Source organism: Asparagus officinalis, chromosome 1 (genome assembly GCF_001876935.1).
Source record: "Asparagus officinalis chromosome 1, Aspof.V1, whole genome shotgun sequence".
Taxonomy (NCBI): Eukaryota; Viridiplantae; Streptophyta; class Magnoliopsida; order Asparagales; family Asparagaceae; genus Asparagus; species Asparagus officinalis.
The window spans coordinates 19693841-19703574 of record NC_033794.1 but is presented as its reverse complement, the minus strand read 5'-3'; the positions used below and the strand labels follow the sequence as shown (position 1 = coordinate 19703574).

The following is a 9734-nucleotide window of genomic DNA, read 5'->3' as shown; positions in this document are numbered from 1 at the left end:
CTAGAAGCCTGCAAAGACCTCGCGAAGAACCCTAAGATCCCCCCAGGAGCCGCAATCCAAGCAATGGTCTCTCAGCAATCCAAGCTACGCAAAGCGAGTTCGTCATCCGATAACAGCCAAGAGTTTTCAGTTAAATCCTCGAGACAATCCGCCGCCATCTACGACCCTTATACGGCGGCGGCGACTTCTCCTGAACCTTTGGGTGAGAAGGAAGAGCTTAAGGTAAATCTGCAGAAGATGCAGAACAGAGTTGTGGAGTTGGAGAAGGTTTGTTCGGAAATGAAGTGCCAAATGAATAAGATGGTCAGGGGGAGAGCAGTAGTCTCAAGAAGCAGAGGAGTTGCCAAGCTCTGCTAAGTGTTGATTTTGATTTTGATTTTGATTTTTTTTTTAAAACCATCCTCTGTCACATAGAATAAAGGAAAAAAAAAATTTCCCACTTCTGTATGAAATTGATTCGGTTCTCCATTCTGTCATAAAAATGTTTGTGAGCGCAAGAAAATTTGTGATGAAGTCCAGGAATTAAAGTTCAGGGTTCTCAATGCAAATACGAATCCATGGATTAAGCATGGATAAAGCCAGAGCAGCTGTTGTTTTCTAGTCAGAAGCCTGGTCGATATCGACAAAACGGTCACTAATAGTCCCCAGTAAACCAAAGCACAATGGACAACAATCACATCACATGAGAAATATAAGCGTAGTTTTTTCTTTGTAGTTTCTGCATGTGAGATGGAGCCTTCACAACTTTTGTGATGCTCAGCATGTCCTGGCTCTAATTTAAGCGTAGTTTTTTTCTGTTTGGTGAGTGTCACTTAGCGATGGAGGATTAATTAAGAGAGGGTAAGTGACAGACTGGAGCTTTAAGCTGATGCGAACAAAAATAATATCAGGGTGTTTTATAATTGCAACAGGTTGTAACAAAGCCAACGACACTCAGCAAGTTATGTTTAAAGCATAAGCATTTTTGTTCAAAGAAGATATTTTAGGCAAGGAAGTTGATAAGAACCGAGAGCTCAGCATAAGACTGCTGCTCATGGGGCGTAGCAACCAATTAAAGATGCAAAGATAATAAAGGCTTTAAAATTGCAAAAGTTTTGAAGAAGAATACATATTTTATTTACCCACCCCTGCTTGAATCAAAATAGTCTTCATTGATTGAGACCCAAGTTTTTCAAATCCTATGCGCGACCTCCGATGCTGTTCTCACTGTTTGATGGTCCTGCAAATCTGAGCCTTAGAAAGAGCAGAATAAAAACACCAGACTATCTGTAAGCTGCGTATACTGCCATAATACCATACCATTTGAATTTTGATCACAAGAAAGTAGCGTATTGAACTTATGGGTGCACAAGAGTATCCGTATCCAAGTAATTATCCGTATCCATATGATATCCGTCAGGATGGCGGATACGGCTACTAAAATCTATAACCGGTGAGACCTAGTTATGCAATGAGATATCCTGATCCGTATCGGAAATATTCGAGTACATATATCGGTCGTACTGTTGCCATTATTAGATGAATAGATTTGAGGTTAATTCTATGATCAAAATATCTAATCTTAGCTTTTCAGATATAACGAACATATTCACAGAACTATTCAATATTATCTAATTTTAGCATACCTATCTTGTATCCGCGTGTGTAGCTGCCAATATATCCCCATGTATATTCATATATGATTTTGGCTGATAGGGATATGAATTTCCCTAGGCACATGCCACAGATACCATATGTTTCTTAGTAGCCTACAATACAATTTTACCATGGTTTCATGAAATGGAGATTTATCCAAAAGAGGATACGTGAGCGTAGCTTTAAGCTGATGAGAACAAAACAACATTAAAGTACTGAAGTGATGTATAATTGCAACAGGATGTACGATCGCAACGGGTCATAACAAGGCCAACACTGTTCTGATGCTAGTGACAAATTAGCACCTGGTTTCCCTTCTCTAGCAAAAGCTGTTTACAGAAGAAAAAAAGAAAATTTCCGAAGGGACAGAGCAACCAATTGGAGATGCAAAAAGAAAGAGTCTAAAGTAGCAAAATTTCCGAAGAAAATACAAATTTTATTTTTGCCATCAACTGGGATGGAATAGAAATCTTGACTTGGATTGAAGTTTGTGAAATCTTATGGAGATCTCTGTCATTGTTCTGAGCAGCTCCTCAAGCTATTTGCTGACCCTCTTGCGGAATGAGTCACAGAGAGTCACGTACAAATCCGAGCCTCAGAATGAACAGAGAAAAACACAAGCTTATCTGAAGGTTGCACATAGTGCCATAAACACCATGCCCCATTTGATCACAAGAAAGTAAAAAGATTGCACGTCTATACGAGATTAATAGTTGTATGATGAGCAAACTGATGGGAGCAGGAAATGATAGTGGACCATTTGCATTATTCACATAAGGTTCATTCTGCCAGAGTCCAGATATGCAGCACTGGGAACAGAGACTGCACATAAAATTGAAACACAAGGGGAGATTTTGGAAGCAGACAAAGCACAGGCTCGGAGTGGGCGCCAATTGCCAGGGTAGACTGCGTTAGGGAGAGCAAATAACAGGAAAAGAATTGCCAACTTGCATACTAGTTCATTGTTTATAGAACTACCAACATTATGTAAGCATTTCTTAGCAAAGCACATTAATCACCAAAAGATAATAAAGAAAGACAGAAGCATCTGAATCACATCCAAGATTGAGTGTAGAAGAGATGCATCGAGATGAAGGGTACAAGATATAATTGTTGATGATGCAAGTAGTCGAGTGCGCAAGAAATGAAGAAAAATATTGAGGAAACATACCATATTCCATATTGCTCAACAGAAACTGAAGTTACAGGTGGGAAAAGATAGCTATTTAAACATCTAAATTCCAACTATTAGCCCAAATTATGCACTCATCAGATTCATCAGACAGCATAGATTCATCAGACAGCATAGATTGGGCTGGCCTATCAACCCTCATTAGAAATCACTGCAGGAAGAGGAAGAAAGAGTAAAGACAAGTTCAATTATTTGTAAATAATTGCATAACACTATATGACTCAAGTTGTACTTTGCAATTTGCATATCAGCAAATAATCCAATCACTTACAAATATCAGAGGTTAAATCACTTACAAATATCAGAGGTTAAATCACTTACAAATATCAGAGGTTACCTACACTCAAATAAGCAACACAAAACAACTGATACAAGTAGGCAACTATCAAGCTTACTAGTTGACGACACATCCATGGAGTTTTTGCTTTTCAGGGTGCTATTTGAATGGCATAATCAGCCAAGGACAAACACGCAGAATCATTCACTACCAAAGACTTTTGACTCTTGAAAATGAAATTTCCCAAAAGGAAGGACGCTATTAAAATCAGGACAAAAGCGCCACATGTTAGCAAATCAAGCCATGACACTAGCTAGTTTCAGTATGTATTACAAGTTATATACACTAGTTTAAGAAGGTATTTATCTTTGAACAGGGACATGCTGTTGGATCGTGATGGTATGAGGCTATGACAAGGAGATGTGGTGTATTGATCCAATAAAATATATTCACAAAGCTATAATCACCTATAACAATTCCCATACAACTTACAGCAAGCTAAGGTTTACTCTAAAATAAAATAAAAATAAAGGACTTTTACTGAGCATATAGGGCTACATACCCCTCTACTTATAATGATCTTTTCGTTTATGGAAATAAAATAAAAACTAAATTCGCGTTAGCAATGACTTGGCACTGGAAGTTTTTGCCTGAGCAAGAACCTCATGCTAGCATTTCAGGTGCTACAAATTGAATCATCAGCCAATGGTTCATTGCAACTGCAAATGCTATCTCCATGACACCATCTAAGCTATTTGCAATAAAAAAAATGAACTGGATCGTGGATAAAATTGACTTGTTAATAACTAGTAGTATTTTCTTCGTCTTATCTTATTTTCTAACAAATACAGTTCAGTTTTATGATACAGCTGCCACTGAGTATGGCTCCAGCTAGAACACAACTACATCTATTCTAGGCATCTATCAGTGATACATATTGGAAGAAATTTTCAAAACAGACTCAAACCAAGTTTTAATTTTCAAAATCGACTCACCTTTTTTTTTATTACAAAAATCGACCTATTTTTTGCCACGTCAGCTTAATCTCATTTCCTAATTAGTTGGGGTTGCCAACCCCGACTATTTAGGGCATAAAAAATCGGGTTTAAGGTTTCTAATTGGGGTTTAACAACCTCCTAACAGTCGGGGTTGCCAACCCCGACTGTTTAGGAATAAGATTAAGCTGACGTTGCAAAAAGTGGGTTGATTTTTGTAAAAAAAAAAGTGAGTCGATTTTGAAAATTAAAACTTGTGCTGAGTCTGTTTTGAAAATTTCTTCATACATATTGTGAATGACAATTGTACTTACAACACTGTGGTACTGCATTCTATCTCAAACGGCGGTACAATTTTCTGCATCCAGTATATGAATACTCAGAATAGGAAAAAACTAATTACAGTCCTTAACCTGGAAAACCTCTTTATCAAGTGATACTTTGTGTAAACTTCTACGAACAGCAGTAAACATAAAGAGATTCAAGCCTTGACGTGTAAATCAAACAAAACCTGCATTACATGCATGTTCCCAAATCATATCTCCAGCTCCAGCAATTCTTGCTTATTAGTATGCACTTTCAATCCAAACTAGTCTTAACAGTTCAATAAAATCTTATCTTCTAACTCATGGTTACTTGCAAGTTTATATTACTCAAGCATCTTTTCCACTTTAAGCCTTCGTTTGTCTATGAGCTAAATCCTTCTTATCCCACCATCATGATGAATATTAACAATACCCACAGCCAATCTACGTATTTCGAGCATCGATATCAACCAGATACTCCTCTGTTCTGGTACTTTTACTGAAGACATGCTTCACATACTCACATTTTTCTCCCATAACTGAGAATTCTTTACAACTTTTTTACTTTGTGAGCCATTCCTTCATTACACTGATCACTAATACATAATCATCAGCAAACAGCACAACATTACAACCTCATCCTGAATCAGCACGTCAAAGCCAATCTTTCCCAATTGTTAATAACCTTCATAGAAAACTCAAACTCCTTAATAAGAAGTCACTGTTCATTCATCAGAGCCCAAGGAGCATAAAACGATCTAAGTATGGCACCACTATGCACCTTACAGCAATCATAACTGATTGCTTAAGCAAAATATTTCTTCTCTTTCACATCCATGCAAAACGGAATTGATGAAGAACACAAAGACAGACAAGGTTCCGATAAACACTCCAACATTGAATGTAATAAATGGGGATGCATATAGACCTCTACTAATTACACAAGCAGCAGTGGGCACAGATCCCACACAAATTTCAACAGCCAACATACCAACTGTGCTGATTCTCGTGAAACATACACAGAATAAATCCAAGGAAAAAGTGTGAAATACAAAATATTTTGCATCATCTACTGAAAAAGTGAATAAAAGCCTGCATAACTGCAAAAATTTTCATGATTCTTCCCTACATATAAATTAACTGACTGTTGATATTAATAACAAGAATATTTAGACTATCAATACACTTGATTATCTTCTTACAAAAACTAGATCAACTCAATTAGTTACTAACCGTTTTGATTTCTTTTCTTCATCATAATCTCTCCTAAGGACCCTACCTACATTGCTTTTCTAAATCAATGAAAAAAATCATATTGTGATATCTTTGTTCGTTATAACTATTCCAATCATTAGTCACATGATAAATAGTTTCCATCATAAACCTCCATAAACCAAGTTAAGTTTTGAACATGAATTCCCTTTAGCTTCCTCTCAAGTAGTTTTTCACAAAGTTTTGTAATAGTTTGACTTTTTATATCTTCTTTATTAATGAATAGCTATCAAAATGCTTCTTTTCCATTCACTACATATTTTTTCTATACCCATCTTTTATAGTTTCATGCCATTGTTCACTGGACAATTTAAAAAAAGAAAGAAAAACATTGAACATGAGTCACTAAAACTAACCTAATCTATCTAAGATTTACAAAACTGAGAAGGGGCACTGGCTAAGCACACTAAATCCTTTTCTCCTAGAGATTTCCCCATCTCAACAGGGTGCTACCACTTATGCAACTTTTATGTTTTCATTTCCTCCCAAGCATATCCTTAGTTCAGTAGGCCCAACAATTCAACAGCTAGTCCATGCCAAAGTTCATTCATTTACATCCTCCTCAAGTTGATCAATCAATTTGACAACTAGTCTACGCCAAAACTTCGTTCATTTACATCCACCTCAAGTTGTCCATGCCAAAATTCATTCATCTACTTCCACCACAGTTCAAGTTGTCCATATCCTACATTCTATAAATTTACTGTGTCCCATGTGCCCGTGTCCGTGTTACGTAGGTTGAGGGATATGAGGGGCTAGAGGAGGGAGGAGATGCAAGAATGTATTAGGAATAGACAAACCTGCAAAAGGTTGGAATTGTAAGGGTGGGGTTAGCCAGAGAGCAAGGAGGTGGAGAGAAGGGCTACATTTGCTGTTGGACTGGAATGGGTTGATTTCTTGGTTTAGAGTTTAAGGACTCAATGAAGTTAAAATGAAGCGGACGTCCTAGAGGGATTGAACCTCTGGACACATGATATGGCTCCAACTTTTGCCTCTGTAGAGATTTATCCCTCTGAACTACTTTTCTGTCGAAATGATTCAAAACCCTCTTCAGATAAAAGCATGAGGACTAATACTTTTTATGGGCATTTTATACATGTTCTATCTCGTGCTAATGTTGTTACTTAGAAATATCTATTGTCTTCTAATACCGCATGAAATATTTATTTGATACTCGCAATGGTATTTCTTTCTCCCTTTCGAGAAGTCGTTATAATGTAATCACTAGTTCTCACCCATGTAATGCATGCCAGTCAGAGGACGAAAAATGATCATTAGATATTAATTATTAGAGCCTTGGGAATTAGCTCAGTGGCAAAATTATGCAATCATATTTTTACTTTATTACTATGGAATTTGCTAACCATTGCCCTTAGGGCAATGGTTAAGAATAATTAATATCTCCCACCTAACTCCACTAGCACCACACCGTATGAACAAGTTTGACAACATACTGAAATAATTTATTTTGCTTCATTTCACAAGCATGACATCTATCTATGATATGAATGTAGCTGGGCAACATTAAATGCCTGTTAACATATGCCCTAAGGGCAATCAATAGAAAAACCATTAATTAAAAAAATCCAATCATTTACTTTACTTATTTCTACAAGTAAAACTGCTTGATTAAAAAAATCTATAAAAACCGCTTGCTCAATAAATTAATGAAGATTTGGATCTCCTTTGTTCTCTAGTTTTCGAGGTTAATAAATAACAAATGAGAAGCAATTAGAATCCAAAGGCAAAGGGAAGCATCACTTTGAAAAACTATAATTTAATTCGATTAAGTTTCCATGTCTTAAGTTAGCTATCCACTAAAATTAGTCAACGTTAGTCTTTTCTGGTGACGTTGAGTCGTTGACTAGTGAAAGGTTATGTCCAGCGACAGTGGCCAACAAAATCTTCGCTATTTTTAAATCAAAGTTACTAGAGATACTATTGGGTGCAACTAAAAATGTTTTGAGTCACTCATATTATAGTATCTACTATCCACATTTATCTACTTTAAAATAATCATGTTTTGGAGGACGAATATCTTAAAGGTCCAACAATATTTTTTGAACAAGAAAACAAGACTTTAGAAGCGAATGAAATCTAATTCTTAAAGCTTTTCTTATAGGTAAACTCTAGAGAAAGAAAATAAGAAGAATACATCTGTGTAATTAGTTATTTGTATTTTCCATATTTTAGAAAATACTTCTCTAGTCCCTCACCATTCTACAATGGGATTCTGATATGAATTCTGTCACGATGCTTACCAAATCAAAACAAACTTAAAATCGTAGTTTTTTATTTTTAATCAATAAATTTTACTTATAAAAAAGTAAATAATTGGGAATTAATTGGGCATTAATTGGGTATTGCTTCTTTAATTTTAATCAAAGAAACAAAATTTCTTGCGAAATGAAACAAAAATAAAATATTCTAATAGGTCATAACTCATTCTTGGGGTATGGTGCTAATGGTGCTAAGTGGGGAATAATATATTAAATTATCTTTAACCATTCCCCTAAGGAAATTGTTAGCAAAATCATACTACTATACTATAGTTTAGTATCAATATAACTTATAGTCTTATCTCGGCAAAAGAAAAGAATAGGTAATAATGTTTACAATAATTTGGCTTCAAACAAAATTCCAGATATTAATCCTAGTTCAACTTTTGTTTTCTAACTCAAATCGAACCCAACATTGTACGATCCCTCATTTGTTTTCTAACTCAAATCAAGCCCAACATTGTGTGACATCAAGGTCAATAGGCGCAGATTAGAGATAGGCACTATAAGTTATTCTCTCGAGCTACATACAAAGGATATTTAAGCTAGCAAAGAAATGTAAGTAAGAAATATACAGTAAGACTTCAAGTCCCTGTTTAGTACACCCAACCATCATGTTGCTTCACTCTTGCTGTCGTCAGCAAATCAACTTGTTGCATCCAAACAATTCCTCAGCCTCAAGATTAGCATTTTGGTGCTAAAAGATCTAAAGAAGGGAAGCTCATACCAACTTACCAGCAGTAACAGGTATTCCAATGCGATAAAACTGTTGGCACTCGGAACAAAAGTAGTGCAAATGTAAATTCAATATGAAAAGCGGCCAACTCAATTAACATGAAATAGAAGTACCTTTTACAAGAAAACTCTATCCTTTACTCCAATTGACTAAATTCGAACTAATTGATGCACTATAAAAATACATTCCCACAACAGTCTAAAACAAAAATAGCAGTTCATGCTAACTGAACAGCACTAAGCTCATTATTGTCTACTTCTTAAAATAAGTGATAGTAATTCAAAGTGTCTCTTCCAAGCATACCTTAGAAAGAAATTGCAGCTTCAATGTTCTTCCAAGCATCCACAGCATCACCTTTAACTACCTTCTTCATTCTCGCAACAACATCCTTCGCTTCATTCACTCTCGCCTCCTTCTTCAAACCCTCAACCAATCCTCTCACCGCTCCAAAAGGCGGCGACCATTTCCTCTCCACACACTCCTTAAACACCTCCAACCCCTTACCAAACTCCCCATTCTCAACCAAACTCCTAATCAACATAGTATACGTAACAAAATCAGGCGAAGCACTATTCTCGTCGTCCTTCTTCACACTCTTCATCCTCTCAAAAACCCTCATCGCCTTCTTCGCATTCCCCTCCTTAACAAACCCCTCGATAATCATATTAAACGTGCTCCTATTAGGCCTCACCTTCTTCTTACTCATCACATCCAACAACTCCTCCGCCTCAAAACTCCTCCCTTTTGCACACAACCCTGCAATCCTGCAATTAAAAGTCGCCACGTCAGCCTCCAACCCCTTTTCATTCATCTCCTTCAAGATCTCATCGCACGCATCTCCATCCCCTTTCTTCAAATACCCGTTAAAAATCGCATTATAGCTAACAATATCGGGTTTAATCCCCTTCTTCGGCATTTCATCGAGCACCTTGCGCGCGGCATCAACATCCCCCTTTTCAATCAAACCCTGCAATAGAATGTTATGCGCCGTGATCCCGGGCTTCACCTTGATCATCTCCGGAACCTTCTCGAAGGCCTCGACG

General features: G+C 36.7%; 1 protein-coding gene across 1 annotated transcript in view; it reads right to left on the bottom strand.

Moving 5' to 3' along the window:
- Nucleotides 2647-9734, bottom strand: part of LOC109820583 (pentatricopeptide repeat-containing protein At1g11630, mitochondrial-like) — a 7641-nt gene continuing 553 nt past the window's right edge. The window contains exons 1-2 of the mRNA XM_020386743.1: nucleotides 8995-9734; nucleotides 2647-2978 (exon numbers count right to left, since the gene is read on the bottom strand). The exon at nucleotides 8995-9734 is cut by the window's right edge and continues 553 nt beyond it. Coding sequence (XP_020242332.1) covers nucleotides 8996-9734 — 739 coding nt within the window. The 3' untranslated portion in view covers nucleotides 2647-2978; nucleotide 8995. The remainder of the gene's footprint in view (nucleotides 2979-8994) is intronic.